Source organism: Xyrauchen texanus, chromosome 37 (assembly GCF_025860055.1).
Source record: "Xyrauchen texanus isolate HMW12.3.18 chromosome 37, RBS_HiC_50CHRs, whole genome shotgun sequence".
Taxonomy (NCBI): domain Eukaryota; kingdom Metazoa; phylum Chordata; class Actinopteri; order Cypriniformes; family Catostomidae; genus Xyrauchen; species Xyrauchen texanus.
The window spans coordinates 22,215,382-22,232,059 of NC_068312.1; the positions used below are offsets into that span (position 1 = coordinate 22,215,382).

The following is a 16,678-nucleotide window of genomic DNA, read 5'->3' on the forward strand; positions in this document are numbered from 1 at the left end:
GTCCTCGTGTGTTTTCTCTACACCGCGGGTCTCACGATCACAAGTGGCCAGTATTGGATCATGAAACAGAGGTAATTGCTATATACCTGAGATCGGTCACGTTCATGTATACACAATCAAAGATACTTCAGTATAGCCCCATGGAATTGCATACACTTGAATGTAACTTAACGTTTTCTTCAGTAGAGGTCACGGCCACTATTACAGATGTAAGTTGACCAACATAACTTCTCTTGTAATAGCTTTGGATTGGCCATGCATGGTTTCCCACGTACACTTATCTGGAGAAACATCAAATTAAAACAGAGGTAAGACACCCGAATTTAGATTGGTCAAGCAGCGTTTGCTGTTCTAAACGGAAATTCCCTTTTTGCCCCCAATCACAGCAGTGGGCATTTACACTGAAGTCTTCAAGGACACACGCCCCAAAAAATGGAGCGTTTGAATCAGAGTCACAAATACTGGATAGAAAATGACCAATTATTCCTAAATTATGACTACTTTTAATGCAAAAATCACACTAACGTTATAAGTGGACCTCAAGGAACATTATAAAATAAAATAAAAATCCACTTCATGACACCTTTAATACATCACTGTCAGCATTGTTGTACCATAGACCAGTGTAGGGGACACTGGGGATATATCACAAGAGTAATTGTGGTGAATAGATGAAAGACGAAGAACAAAGACAATAATAGAAATATTACAAATTTGGTGGACAAATAAATTATAAAAAATTGAATAATACAAGTAATTAAGAACAACAATATTAAAAGTAAAACACACAATGGTATATGAATCACTTGTTGTAACATGCATCTTTAGGAAATCTGTTCACATTAAACAGCCCTGTCCCCTCCACGCACCTGTTTCTCGCGTCACTTGTTAGCACATAATGACACACAATGAGCATGAGAACCAGATGCGTTTTCGCATGAAAACATACTGAACAGCAGCCTCTGTTAACAGATATCGATAGGTTACCGATTTTGGCACAACACCGTTGTACTAAAAATATATGCTACCTATCAGGATTTCTCATGCTGGTTAGAAAGTGAGAACATACATTGTGTAAGAGCTCCCGGTTTTGTTCATCGTTTGAGAATTCTTTGGGTAAATATAATATTTTACACAAATTGCTGATAAACTGTGTTCAGATGAGTTGTATGTTAAAATTGAGTGTTTGTTATGGGTTATTTTGAAGGATGCATATTGATTGCATGTGTGGAGTTTGACCACATTTTGTGCACTCATGTGAAGACTGGGTATGTAAATTTAGTATTAATCATATCCCATTTAATGAATTATAGCCCAGAGTGTTTTCCAGCTTAGTGAATAACTTTAATACATGTGAAATACATGTTATATGTTTATATAAATTTTATTGTGTTAAACTGCTATACATGTCCTTAAATCCTGGTTATGCTTTGAGTGATTTAAGCAAGTACTTAAATATATCAAATGCTGTGAATGGTATAAGCATGTTTTAAGTTGATGAATGCTGAAGCATGCTTTGTTTGTATTTTCTTTTGACCTCTACCTTATTTCATTGAACCTTATTTAATTACCGTTTTTTCATTCTACTGTGCATCATTTTGCTAAATTTGTAATATAAATGTTTTTCTCTCTCTCTTTTTTTTTTTAAACAGCCGTCAGATACACCCACCCAAAAAAAAGATTTGTGTCCAGTGTGGCAGCCCACCGCCTTGTTTCGCCTCATGTATTCAGAAACAAGACAAAGGCAGGCCTAACACAGTCGTAAAGCCTGACTGAGGCCCAAAAACAGTCATGAATCTTACTGATAAAAACTGTGCCAAAATCAAACAAAGGGAGTACAAAACAGACAACAAATCCCAAGAAGCCTTGCTCATTTCACAATTATGTGTGAAATTCCAAAGGATCGGACTCTCAACTCCTTTTGGATGAGGTGCTCAAAAGGAACGCCCCTCAACCATGATGTCATCGGGAGTAGAAATACCTCAGAGATCCTTTAAAGCATCACTTCCAGTGACTTTGCCATGCCATGGATTGATGCAGCTCATCGCTGCTTTTAGGTGTAGCTTTGTTGCACAAGGAAGTAATGTACGACTTGAAACTATGGCCATACGATCTCTAACTGACGAGTTGAGATTACTCTGTGTTCCATCGAACACTTTAACGGATCCGAAGGAGCAATCCGCATCTTCATCTGTTTGTCTGCAGAAGTGAAGAAAGAAGATTTCTCTTCTCTCTTCAACCAAGTCCACGTCGCTGATTTCTCCACTAGCCCACCGTGAATCAGCAGCCGTACCGCCCGACGACTGAGCGAGGAAACATCACTGTGACGGATGAACACACATTGTTCATGCGTCCTCACGCAATCCAAGTAAGAGGTTAATGTTTGGGCAGAGATAGAATATTTAGGTGTGTTATTCTTGTGTATCAAGGTTATTGCTTACAGTTCATGGACCGCCAAGTCTACTCATTGTTGCTAATAATACTCAAGGTATTAATATAAGGTACTGTTATCAGGAATTAGATTTTGCTGTGTTCTAATCCAACCACGTTGGACCGTTATGTATTTACGCCATCGCGGATGAGACCGGCACACTGTGTTTATCCATTAAAGGACCAAAGACCACAGGACGGGTTACGAGCCATTCACCGCATCTCTGAGTGATAAACTAACAGCTGCCTTCTCTCCCACGATCGCAAAACCGGCTTCGGTGCAGCCACTTTATTCTCTCTCTCTCTGTAGTACTAACTGTGCACACACACGCGACCCCTATCAAACATTTGGCTAGTAGATAACTTTGTGATATAGCTCAACTTTGTCCCCAAGTTATCTCTCCGCCCACATTCACAGCCATACTCTCTGGCTGGAAATCTTGCGTGACGTACTATCCATTTTGTGCACGTCACTCCTTACAGACACACACCACACACACACATAGCTTCCTCTCATGTGTTATAGGCTTATTTTGGTTACCATATCTAATCATGTCACTCTTTAGTTTGTAGTTGTAAGTCGGAAGTTTATGGACTGCATTGTATTGATTATTAATTGATATTACTGTATCAGTAAACTTTGTTATATTTCAAAGAGAAGTGTTTTGGTTTGTTTTGCATACAAATGTGTCAAATGCAGGCAGGGGATGCCAGTGCTCAGATTCAAGCCTTCGATGTTTCCTTTTGAATATTCATGCTCTCTCGATTTTCCTAAGAGAACAATCTAATATTGAGACTGTTATACTGTCTGGTTATTAGTCCCTGATTCCAGGGTGGGGCCCTGGCAATATTAATCCTTATTAATATTCTATTTATTTTTGATAATTGACAATTACCTTTGATGAATATTGAATTTGAAGGATCAATAAGCTAGTGTTAATTCTAATCAATGTTCCATTAATTTTAATAATTGATGATTATCTTTGATTATAATTAATAGTCTATTGAATTTGATAATTGATAGTTGTCTTTGATGATTGTTGATTTAAAGTATTAAAAAACTAACATTGATTCTAAACAGTGTTCTATTGATTTGAATAATTGATAATTATCTATGATAATTATCAATTATTTGTAATAACCAAACCCGCTCTTAAATGTAGAGCCCTACAGCCTACACCTGTTTAAAAACAGATTTTGAATTCCCAATTTTCATTATGGACTTTTTTTTTTTTATAACTAATGTTAATAATTTTTGAACAATCTGTCCTGCATCTCCTGCATGATGAGCACAACAGCTTAATTAGCCTGTAACATTAGTAAATTATTTAGCCAAAACATAAGGCATCATACGGAGCCCCGAGTGACCTGTGCAAAAAAAATCTAAGAGAATTTCAGCGTCGCACGAGAAACTTTCGCGTCGCACGAGAAACTTTCAGCGTCGCACGAGATACTTTCGCGTGCGCACGAGATACTTCGCGTCGCGCACGAGAAACTATGGCGTCGCGCACGAGATACTTCGCGTCGCGCACGAGAAACTATCGCGTCGCACGAGAAACTTCGCGCGCACGAGAAACTATCGCGTCGCGCACGAGATACTTCAGCGTCGCGCACGAGAAACTATCGCGTCGCCACGAGATACTTCAGCGTCGCGCAGCGTTACAGTTTCCGGTGTGTGTATAGCTCTTTTCCGATTGCGTCATTGCCATCATTCATTTACTCAAAGATACTGAGAGCATGGATGCGCATGAATTTATAGAGATATATTTTAAACTTGGCCTTCAATACAAAGACATTACTGTCTATGACATTTGTAATACTGTCATGGCTGAGACACGCTTTGATCTGCCAAAGGACACTAATCAAGCAATAGACTTGTACTTGTACTTGCATTTAACACGAGAACTACCGAATTATATAACTACTAGAATGGCCATAGTGGTCATTCTGACCGTTAGACTGTACCAAATGTCATGTCATATTTACATTCGAAACTTCTATTGAGGTTTTAGAATGAAGCTTCTAATGTCTGTCGTCATATTTTATATCGTCATCACCCTAAAAATGTATTGAATAAAATAGAATAATATGGATCAAATGGAGCTAAGCTGAGCATGAGATAGTCCTACATAATACTGATCTTTTTTGTAATATATAATAGTGCTAGACTATACACAAACATAGGCCTATATATATTATATATTAGCTGCTAGACTGCCCGGAGGAAGGTGCGTGCCTCAGCTTTGTGTACAGCAAGTTTTTCACTGGAATCAAAATCCATGAATAAATGAATCTGTTATATTAATAATAAACACCAGGACACGAAATTTTAATTCTAATGAATGTGAAAATGTATTAGTTCATCGACAACCACAGAACTTGCTATTGTAGCTGATTGATACAAATTTGATTATTTATATTCTATTATTTTCTTTGTAAAATAAAAACAAATCAATGCAATAGCTTATAAAAACATCACCAATGTGTATTTCAATGCATAGTAAAAACCTTAGACATGTATGAATCACATATAGGCCAAACCCAAAATGGCCAAAACAGTTAATAAAGAATATGAACATTAGCTAAACTGTGGGAAAACTGATTTAGAAAGCAATATTTGTTTTACTGTGAGCAAAAATATCATGCTGTAAAACTATAATGAAAATATTATGCTGTAAAATCATTATGAACGAATTCTCCTAAAAGTGGGCTCACTTGAACAAAAAAGGGGCCCCCATTTTAGGAGAATAATTTAATATAAATAATCAAATTTGTATCTGTAATCAGCTACAATAGCAAGTTCTGTGGTTGTCGATGAACTAATACATTTTCACATTCATTAGAATTAAAATTTCGTGTCCTGGTGTTTATTATTAATATAACAGATTCATTTATTCATGGATTTTGATTCCAGTGGCGCTGCATAGGATTGTTTCCAATTTCCAATAAATCCAGAGCGTTGTAAAGTCCAAAAGTCAACATGTTTTGAAAAAGGATAGATGTAATAATTTCCAAAATTCACAACATGTTTTTATCTAACGAAATATTCGCCTCAATCCATGTTTGTTGGCGTTTAGACTTTCAAAACCCTTTTCACTGTGGTGGAAAAAACTTGCTGTACACAAAGCGAGGCACGCACCTTCCGGGCAGTCTAGCAGCTAATATATAATATATATAGGCCTATGTATGTGTATAGTCTAGCACTATTATATATTACAAAAAAGATCGTATTATGTAGGACTATCTCGTGTCAGCTTAGCTCCATTTGATCCATATTATTCTATTTTATTCAATACATTTTTAGGGTGATGACGATATAAAATATGACGACAGACATTAGAAGCTTCATTCTAAAACCTCAATAGAAGTTTCGAATGTAAATATGACATGACATTTGGTACAGTCTAACGGTCAGAATGACCACTATGGCCATTCTAGTAGTTATATAATTCGGTAGTTCTCGTGTTAAATGCAAGTACAAGTACAAGTCTATTGCTTGATTAGTGTCCTTTGGCAGATCAAAGCGTGTCTCAGCCATGACAGTATTACAAATGTCATAGACAGTAATGTCTTTGTATTGAAGGCCAAGTTTAAAATATATCTCTATAAATTCATGCGCATCCATGCTCTCAGTATCTTTGAGTAAATGAATGATGGCAATGACGCTAATCGGAAAAGAGCTATACACACACCGAAACTGTAACGCGTGCGACGCGAAGTATCTCGTGCGACGCGATAGTTTCTCGTCGCACGCGAAGTATCTCGTGCGACGCGATAGTTTCTCGTGCGCACGCGAAGTTTCTCGTGCGCACGCGATAGTTTCTCGTGCGCACGCGAAGTATCTCGTGCGCACGCGAAAGTATCTCGTGCGCGACGCCATAGTTCTCGTGCGACGCGATAGTTTCTCGTCGCGCACGCGAAGTTCTCGTGCGCACGCGATAGTTTCTCGTGCGCACGCGAAGTATCTCGTGCGCACGCGATAGTTTCTCGTGCGCGCGCGAAAGTTTCTCGTGCGCACGCGATAGTTTCTCGTGCGCACGCGAAATTCTCTTAGATTTTTTTTTTGCACAGGTCACTTCGGGGGCTCCGTAGCATCACAATAATAGTGTACATTAGCAGAGTGAGGCTTCATCCCCCTTTCTCCATGTTTCTCCTGATCAAGGCATGACAAATCATCTCTCTGATCTTCATAACCTTGTGACTCCTGCAGTCTGGATCAGGGCAGGAGCTTAGGCAAAGAAACACTAGAAGTTAACAGCTGAAACAGGATGTGCTTCAAATACAACAACACAAAATACACCAGAGAAATAAGTTAAATCATGTGGTTTATTGATCATTACTAGGACAGTTGTGTTTTTTTATCTGTTTTCTCTGATGTTTTTCTGTGGTAACTGCCACTATATTTCAGTGAGGACTGAGATAGCTAGATCAAGCTCAAACTCTTGAGGTATTCCAGTGAGAGAGAGAGAGAGTGAGTGAGTGGAGGGACTCTTTGATATCAGAACTGGGTAATCCAATTTTTTATTCCTCTGTCATGTCTTCATCCCTCTGCCAAAATGCCCTTTCGTTAACCTTTGACTCCTGTAGCCATGGCGTTTGAAGTGCTTGGTCTTAAGGGGGCTTATCGTTCAAGTCATTGTTTTTCTCTCTCACACACACACCTCTTTGATTTCTTTTTTCTAAAAGTGTAATTTTCTCACAGGTCTGTTAAAGGGCATAGGTTAGAAAAACTCTCACTGACTTAACTTTAAACCTGTCTAGTTACACTTCCATCTCAAATCATTGTTCTGCCATATTCAATTATATTATAATAATAATAATGATAATAGTTATTTAAATATTTTCTTAAAAGTAAGGTTTATATTTTTTTGAATGATGAAATACTATCTCCTTTCTCAGTTTAGTTTTCAGAGACACCTATAATAAATCAATTCATAGGTTGACTTCCCAAAGCATGTAAACACTATGGCACTTTCAAATCATTGCTGTTTGTTTGAGCCAAGTTTTGGCACAACTAATGAGCAGTGTTGGGTAAGTTCCTCAAACATAGTAATCCACTACAAATTACTAATTATTTATCTAAAATTGTAATCAGACTGCTTTACTAAGTACTTCATTGGACAAGTAATCACATTACTAATTACTTGCATTTTAAGTTACTTTCTAAAACAATTTTCCTCTCAATTAATTCAAATTAATGTCTCTTTTTCCTCCTTGTTCATTGCTGTACGTAAATCATACACCCAGAACCCTCACATTTCTCCCTACATTACTTATTATATTATAGACCACACTCATTACAGGTCTATAATTCATGCTTTAAAATAATTCTACATAAATAATATTTTTTCAAAAACATGTGTAACACTAATGAAGTACTTAAAAGTAATTAGATGAATTAAAAGTCAGTAACTGAAATCTGATTACAAGAATTTAAAATATAAATTGTTGCACTACTTTTTTGTCACAAAAGTAATTGGGTAACAGTAACTAATTACTTTGTAATCATATTAGTCCCAACACTGCTAATGAGTGACTTTGGGAGTCTCTGTTTGTCGAAACAATGACAAAGGTTAGGAATGGGCAGATAAAAGGCTGAGAAAAAATGAAATTGCAGCCAAAACTGTTTTTAAAGGGTTGTTCATACAGCTGGTCATTCTGGGAGATCACCTGGTTGACCATTTGAAGAACACTTAGGCTAGCTTAAACAAGCTAAGACCAGCAAAACATCTTTGGATGGTTTAGGCTGAGGTTTTTCATCAGGACTGTGGCATAGTAATTAGTGCTTGTGCTGCAGACATTTTGTGATGTTTATGTGGAAAAGGCAGGGTTACTTTGTATCCCATTCTCCTCCTCTCTCCTCAATAATTTCCTGTCCACTTCCACTGGTTCTATTAATAAAATATGGATTTTTATAAAAAATAATAAATAAAATAATAATAATAATAGGAGCATATTTCTGTAAAAGATGTGCACCTGCAGGAGTGCACAGGTTTAACTCTTCGCTCAAAGAAAATGGAAAATGACCTTAGAGATTCATCAGCAGAACTTTAATTTCTCATGGGATGACACGTGTGTTAAAGCTATGTCTCTAATTTCTACACAGAATTAAGAACCAGCGCGGCGGAACAGAGGATGAGATCCCGAGTAGAGGGAAAAGAAACGAAGTGAAACAGTTCAGACAGGTGGATGAAGAAAGGAGTGTCAAGAAGGGGACAAATTTGAGAGGGTAAGAGACATTTGAAGTTTTTAAGGGAAATGTTTTGAAGAAAGAGAAAGAGGATGGCTATAAATTATGCAAAGCACAGTCTGTAAGTTTAATTTTGATTGAAAAGAGTTTTTGTGTGTGTTCAATTGTTAAGATGCCATGTGCAATATACTTACTGTAAGTATAGCTGTTTGGGTGTTCAGCATTGATATATTCAATTAATTTGTTGTCTCTCTCTAAAGCTATTAAATTTATCTCTGTTATAAAATTTAAACTCTGGAGAAACATATAAACCCACATCAGGAAATGGCCACTGCTTTCATGAGTTTATCTCATGCTTACCAGCTGTTTTAGTACTGTAACAATTGTCTGAATTCTTACTACTTAATTAACTTTTTCCCATCTATGTGTGTTTGTGGTAGAATTACTGCTCTTCAGTGTATGTATATGGACACTTTTTTCTCTCTCTCTCTCTTTTTTTTTTCAAGTAAATGGACATATTTCAAACTGCTGTGTGGCCAGATACTGAATTGATCTAAAAAGGTCCAAAAATGCAGCATTCACATTCAGCCTCCAAGGCCTTTGTATTTAATATGCGCACACACATACTATATACACATACTTCAAGTCCCTGAAAAAATAAAAAAGAAAAGAAAAAATATAAATTAATAGAACTAAAAGACAAAAAATTATAAAAAAAATAAAAACAAACATTAAAAAAACATACAAAACAATGTTTTTTTGAAAATATAAAATGAGTGTGGTTTGGGAAGTGTTGTGTTTCATTACAACACATTACACAATGCATAATAACAGTTCAAATTAATGCACAAATAAATAAAAATATATATTCAATGTAGAGATGCCACGGTGAAAGTTTTTGACAGTTAGATTACCGTCTGAGAAAAAAATTGTAGTTACAATTATTTGCACATTTTCTTATGATGCAACAACACTGATGCAAAAATAACAATGGTCTAAATGTCTAAGTGGACATATTTCTGAGGGATATGTGGATGCTAAGGAATGCCCTATAATAAGAAAACGTCCTGGTTACTTTTGTAACCTCCGTTCCCTGATGGAGGGAACGAGACGTTGTATCGATGTAGTGACACTTGGGAGCCCCAAACACCTCTGATCTTTGAGAAAAGACCAGTGAGAATTGGCGAGTGGAGTGCATGCCACTCCCCCGGACATACATAAAAGTATAAAAGGAGCTGGCTTGCAACCACTCAATCAGGTTTTGGGCTTAGGAGCCAAGACAAGGTCCCAGCCATTTCAGTGGGTGGTTCAGTGTAGTGGCAGGAGGGACACAACGTCTCATTCCCTCCATCAGGGAAATGGAAGTGGAGCGTAGTTCTAGTGGGAAGACCAGCAGGTGTACATCATCACATCATTATCTGGGTAACTCCTAGCCAATCGCACGTAAGCCAATGCTTTATAAGTCCGCTCACAATCTGTCACATTGCTGTTTCGGTGTGCTAACACTGCAACCTCCACCTCCCCACCACCACCTGTTGAGCCCTGTCCCGCAGGGGGGTAGGCTCCTTGCCCCTGCCTCCTATCTCCGGCAGGACATAACGTTTCGGGTACAACTCCCGCGGACTGCCGGATGGGGCCTACGCCAAAGAGAGAGACATCACCTCCCGTTTTACATCTATCAAATAAATGGCATCTCAAACTTCACTCAAGCCTGCGTGTCTTCCCGATAGAATGGAGGTTACGAAAGTAACCAGGACGTTCCCTATTTGTCACTCACTCAATGTTGTATCGATGTAATGACACTAGGTGTCCCTATACAAAACGCCACAACTAATTGAACTGTGGACTGCCCTTTGTGTGCCTCGTAGCCAGCGCACCTGGCCTTCACGTAACCTCCTCCAACCTTCTTACATGTGTCATACTGTCCCCTGCATCTCGGGGACAAGTCAACTGCCCAAAAATAGCTGCAGTCTCTTCTCCTTTTTCTCCCCAAAAGATACAAAATTGTTCAGCTGGGGACCATATAGGGTCTGTGCCAGGGGGAGTCCTGTCGGCAGTGTCTTACGTGGAGATGTCCCGTGGTAGGTCCTACCCTGGGAGGTGGCTCTACAAACATGGTGGCCGAGGACAGAGGATCCTCCGTGTGATTGGCTCATAATGACCTGAGCCACTGCTGACTCCAGAGGAGGAGATGGCTTGTAAGTTGTGACATGCGACGAGAGCGCACACCACCTTGACGGTTGACGTACGTTACCATCACCGTGTTGTCCGTCCAGACCAGCATGTGCTTGCCTTGGATCAACAGCTGAAGCCTCAGCAGGGCGAGCAACACTGCAAGCAACTCGAGGCAGATGATGTGCCAACGCAGTCGCAGGCCTGTCCAGGGATCGGTGGCTGCATGCCCATTGCATACGGCATCCTAGACATACTTAGAGGTGTCCGTCGTAACCACGATGCGCCTGGAGACCTGCTCTAGGGGAACCCCATAGAAACAACAGGTCCATCCAAGGGCTGTACAAACGAGGGCAGACCGACGTGACGAGCATGTGGTGTGACCGGTGGTGCCATGCCCATCTCGGGACTCGAGTCTGAAGCCATTGCTGAAGCTGTCTCATATGCATCAACCCGAGTGGTGTGACTGCCGTCAAGGATGCTATGAGCCCCAAGAGCCTCTGAAAATGTTTCAGTGGGACCGCCATTCTCCGCCTGAACGTTCTCTGACAGTTCACCACCGACTGCACAAGCTCGCGAGGTGCTCCATCATCAAGACCGAGTCTAACTCCATGCTGAGAAAAGAGATGCTCTGAACCGGGGAGAGCTTGCTCTTTTCCCAGTTGACCCGAAGGCCCAGCCAGATGAGGTGCCTGAGCACTAGGTCCCTGTGTGCACACAAAAAATCCCACAAGTGAGCTAGAATCAGCCAGTCGTTGAGATAGTTGAGGATGCAAATGCCCACTTCCCTTAACGGGGCAAGGGCTGCCTCGTACTGGTACACCTGGCCCTCGAAATTAAACCCTATGAAGGGCCCATGTCAAGGTAAAACCGAGATGTGGAAATAAGCGCCCTTTAGGTCTTGGTGCCAGATGCTCACTAAAATGCTTCTTTTCATCAGAATCTTGAACAGGAGTCATTGCAAGGCCTGGTTCAGAACTCGTAGGTCCAAGATTGGACGAAACCCACTGCCTTTTTTCGGTATGCTGAAGTAGGGGCTGTAAAACCCTTTCTTATTTGGCTGAAGGGACCGCCTTTATCGCGTCCTTCCGTAGAAGGGATGACTTCTCCGTACACAAGGCAGTGGCATTCTCACCTTTTACTGAAGTGAAGCGTTAAACCTGGGCAGGCTCCTGGCAAACTGAATCGCGTCGACAAGTCGGGCGGTCCTGATCAGCCACCAAGACGGGTTGGGGATTGCGAGCCACTCCCCCAAGCCCTGGGCGAGGGTGACCAAGGGGACAATTTCATTTGATGTACCAGCAGGTGGTGCCTCGAAGCGTGGTGGAGTCCGGGGACATTGAAGCACTTACCTGTCTCCGTATACCCATCATAGGAGTGGTCTTCGTCGCCCGGAGGGTGAGATTGGTTGCCGAGCGCCGCTCCTGCATCAATCCCAGGTCAGGACTACCCTTGTGCAGTTCTTTCAGCACCTTGGCTTGGCGCACTTGCAGGAGAGCCATAGCGTGCATGATGGAGGTGGCCTTTCTAGCAGCATAGTAGGCCTTAGCTGCCAGTGACGATGTAAGCCTGCAGACCCTTGACGGGAGTCTTAGACGGTTCTGCCAGGTGGTGGCGCTCTCTAGGCACAGTTGCACCGCAACTACCTGATCCAACTGGGGAATCACTGAGTACCCCCTGGCAGCCTGATGTCGAGGGTAGTGAGAGTGGACGAGCACACAAATTGGGTCTGGACAGTGAAAGGTGCCCTCCACAATCTCGTGAGCTCATCATGCACCTCCTCCCATTAATGCACCGCACTAGGGTTGGGCATCTAAGGTATAATGCCGATCCAATATGCATCTCGATACAAAGTATCTGATCCGATATATTAACGATACATGTGTGGCATTTTGCGATGCAATACGATACAATTCACAGTCATATCACGATACGATGCGATACTTCATCACTAGCTAATTAGATCAAGTCTATGTGGTGATGTGAAAGAGGATGCGGTGCCATTGAATGAGTTTGATTATTTATTAACCAAGTAAAACCAAGACTTTTTTACAAACTGGCTTTTCTCTCAGAGCCTGAGTGTCGGTTTACAGTAGAGGGCCATTTTAGAACACATGGCACATATTATTTAAGTATTTCCAAGATAAACAGAAGGTATAAGTGCAATATATACTAAATAAAAATATTTGCACTCTTTCAACAGAAAGAAGGCTTACCATTGCACAACAAGAATTGTGATTTCAGTTTTCAACTATGAAAATAAGTTTTACAAAGAGATGTTTTGCCACTAAATATTCAAAAGTTAACGTTGTGAACTAGCGGTGTTATGCTGCTTTTACTTTGAAACATCACTGTCACTGTAAACAACAGGCTAATAAAATATAATAAAATAAAAATAAAATAAAATTCAAAATAAAAAAAAAATGGCTTTTAGAATAGTGCACATTGGTCAGTCACCTTCAGTTAAAGGTTTTTCTTCAGAAATATCAACTGATCAACATGATCAGGGTGAAGCAAGCTACGCTGAGCTGTAACTATATCTCCAGCTGTGCTGAAAACTCTTTCAGCTGGTACGCTTGTTGCTGGGATGGACAGATATCTCTTTGCTAAAGCTGATAGCGGTGGAAGATCTACTTGCAGTCTCCACCACTGCAACACATCCCCATCCAAACCTAAAGTGTCCCTTTCTCTATATTTTAAGATTTCATCCTTAGCTTTCTCCCTGATGGTCTTTGCTGGTGGTCTTGCACTCAGGAAATCTCCAAACATCTGGTCCATGGCAGTCTTTTTCTTTGGAGGGACATCATCTACAGAAGAGGGCAGAGGAGAGGCTCATCAGTTGTGCTAAAAATATTACTTTAATTTACAATCTGAAAATTACTTCACTATGTTTGAATCTTCACTACATACTTCTGTACATTTTTGGCATTGTCTCCATTTAAACCAACCTGTCTTGTCCTCTTTGGAAGGGCTTTTGTTGCCTTCTGTTTCAGCTGTCTGGTCCTCTTCAAATGTGCCTGTTGCCTGGTCTTCATTCGGCATTGCTGTGTCACTGACCTCTTCCTTAAAAATGCATAAACATGTAAAATAATGCATATTCATATATTATTAGTTCTAAACTGCAATAACAATCTTACTTTAAATGTTCTTACCTCTCCATTCATCTGTACCACCTCTGTTGTTATCTTCATGAATACCATATCCTTGGCATCACTGTCATCCAGAAAAGCCAGGTCTTTAAAACGCGGGTCAAGTGCTGAGGCACAGTGGAGAGTGCCTTCAAGATATGTATAACGGCCATCAAAGTCCTGCCTGAATCTGTCTTTCATATGGGAAATAACCTCTAGATCACTCTCATCTGATTGGAATTGTCTCTGCAATTTGGCTTGGATTGGAGAGATAATGGAGATGGTGGGATTTTTTTACTCACTGAGGAGTGTGGTTGCCACTTTCAGAGGTGACATTAATTTGATGATCTCTGGGATCAGTGTCATGTCATCTTCTGTCAAACTGGCCATAGCCTCACGCCTCTTTATCTTCCTGGATAGCAGGGTGTTCAGCACAGCAGGCTGCTGCTCCCAGAAACGCTCCAACATGTCGAGGGTACTGTTCCATCTGGTGGACACGTCATGGATGAGCTTGTGGTTGGGCAGGTGTAACTGGGTCTGTATTTCACGCAGAACTTCAGTTGCCTTGGGGCTTTTGTGGAAAAAGGTGACAAGCTTCCTAACTTTCACAACCAGCACAGAGACACTGTCCACCTTAAAGGCTTTTTGAGATGCCAAGTTCAATTTGTGGGCAATGCATCTCACGTGTGGGTCCATTTTGGCACCAGCACCAGCCAGGATCATGTTTCTGGCATTATCTGTGACTAACGCGGGGCTCTTCTCTTCGATCTTCCACTCGCGGCAAACATCCTGAAGTAAAACGGCTAGATTATTACCTGTGTGAGCCTCGTTGAACACTCTGGTCTGCAAAACGTGGTTTTTGAGAACCCACCCATCATCTATGTAGTGTGCTGTGACCGTTACATATGATGCTGTAGCGCAAGATGTCCAACCGTCCACTGTTAAAGCAACTCTTTGGGCTTTGTGCAGACTCCTCTATCTCTCTTCTGACTTTGTCGTACAGAGCAGGAATCTGTTTATCGGAGAATAGCTTTCGGTTTGGTATCTTATAACGAGGCTCCAAAACATGGAGGAGGTGTTTAAAACCTTCGTTCTCCGTGACACTATAGGGCTGAATATCTTTGCAGATGAACAATGCAATAGCATCTGTTATTGCCGTAGAGCGCGTGGAATTGTTAGCAAGCGGGGCATGGAAAAAACCTTCAATACTTTTCTTACCACTTTTGGAGCTGGTAGCTACAGGTGAATCAGAGCAGGAGGCAGGGGATGCAGGGGCACTGGCAGATGCTTCCTCCACAACAACACCGTGGCGCCGCTTCAAGTGAGATATCAGATTAGTCGTACTGCCCGTGTATTTTACAGATGCGCGGCACAATTTACAAATTGCATCTGTCTTGTCAAGTCGTCCGTCTTTCTTGTAAAATCCATAGTGTTTCCAAACTTTAGATTTAAAACTCAGTGGAGGATACATTTTCTCGACATCCGACATGTTTGTTTTGCTTACTCCTCGCGCTTCCCGACAGCTACCTTTGGGCGCATCACTGGCTTCATCCGTGCAGCTGATACATTGAGTTGTAGTGTACACTACACATCCGCAAGTCCGTTGCTGAGGCCTACTTTATGTAGGTCGATTAAATTATGTGCCAAAAACAAGTTGACAACACTTGTTAATAAATAAAGAAATACATTCTGTATTAAAAGGATAAGCTGTATCTCGGAAAAACCGATGCATCTCGCAAAAACCGATGCATCTCGATTTGCTTCCAAAATTTAATTCATCCTCTGCTGCTCTACCGATGCACTCGCATCGTGCACGCGCATGACCGCGTATCGATACATATCGGTTAATCTTCCCATCCCTACACCGCACACTGTCAGCATGCTTAAACATTACATAATGTGGCATCTATAATTCATCACTTTAAAATCACCATAGCTAAAATTTATTTACTAGCTTGTTGTTGGACGATGAGTGGAGCATCCCATTTGTAAGATGTGTACTTTTCTATGACTTATGTCTGCTTATTTCATATCATTCATCTTCAGTCAGTCATTTAAATGCTGCCAAAAAGCAGATTTAATAATTTTTTTTGATGGATATGAGTCTGGTAGATCGAATTCCTCTGTTATATTTAGGAATTCATGTGATTAAGCTTCAGTTTCATGTGAATTAAAAGTTAACATTCAGTTTGCGAAACATATCCATGAAAGCTCCATGCAGCCACTGTTTGTAACCATAGCAACAGCTCCAGTGCCCACACAGGCACAAGAGTTTTACCATTTAGGCTTACAAAATCTTTCTGCCCCGTTTTGTGACCGGCCCACCTGGAAAAGTCCCGGTTCTCCCTATGGCCAGTCTACCCCTGGATACAGACCTACAGACCGAAATTGCACGTTGTGAGCCACTGAATGTCTTGTGAGTTTTATTCCTGCAGGGGGTGCTTGACACTTCAAAACCGAATCCTCCATTCATCCGCATTTAAATCTAAGAACATTATATCCTTTTGGAGACATTTTACACTGGTGATTTTTTTTTTTTTTTCAAATCACCCCCTTCATAGCATTGGACGTCTGCCCCCTGTCTACCTCAATTCTCCAGCAGTGATCTCAATTAAATTGTGTAAAAAATATAGAGCCAAGAAAGATTTATTTTGAAAGCTTGTTCAATGTAATTGCATGTGTTTACAAAAGCAATTCAAACTTCACCAGGAGACGAAATTAACTGAAAATTAATCACCCTTTCAGAATTCTGCAGAGA

At 40.6% G+C, this 16,678-nt stretch overlaps 1 protein-coding gene across 1 annotated transcript; it reads right to left on the reverse strand.

Moving 5' to 3' along the window:
- Nucleotides 1–13,255: 13,255 nt before the first annotated feature.
- Nucleotides 13,256–15,409, reverse strand: LOC127630560 (zinc finger BED domain-containing protein 4-like). The gene is made up of 5 exons (XM_052108194.1): nt 14,912–15,409; nt 14,223–14,763; nt 13,945–14,048; nt 13,741–13,855; nt 13,256–13,599 (listed from the first exon to the last, which is right to left on the reverse strand). The coding sequence occupies exons 1-5, from the start codon at nt 15,407–15,409 to the stop codon at nt 13,256–13,258; spliced, it is 1,602 nt and encodes a 533-aa protein (XP_051964154.1).
- Nucleotides 15,410–16,678: the final 1,269 nt, after the last annotated feature.

What these genes read in the sequence shown, in the direction of transcription:
- LOC127630560 (XM_052108194.1), bottom strand. Translation starts at nt 15,409, where the DNA reads ATGTCGGATGTCGAGAAAATGTATCCTCCACTGAGTTTTAAATCTAAA. An exon ending in TGGTACAGATGAATGGAGAG is followed by an intron (nt 13,856 to 13,944) that starts GTAAGAACATTT and finishes TGCATTTTTAAG; the next exon opens with GAAGAGGTCAGTGACACAGC. An exon ending in TTCCAAAGAGGACAAGACAG is followed by an intron (nt 13,600 to 13,740) that starts GTTGGTTTAAAT and finishes CCTCTTCTGTAG; the next exon opens with ATGATGTCCCTCCAAAGAAA.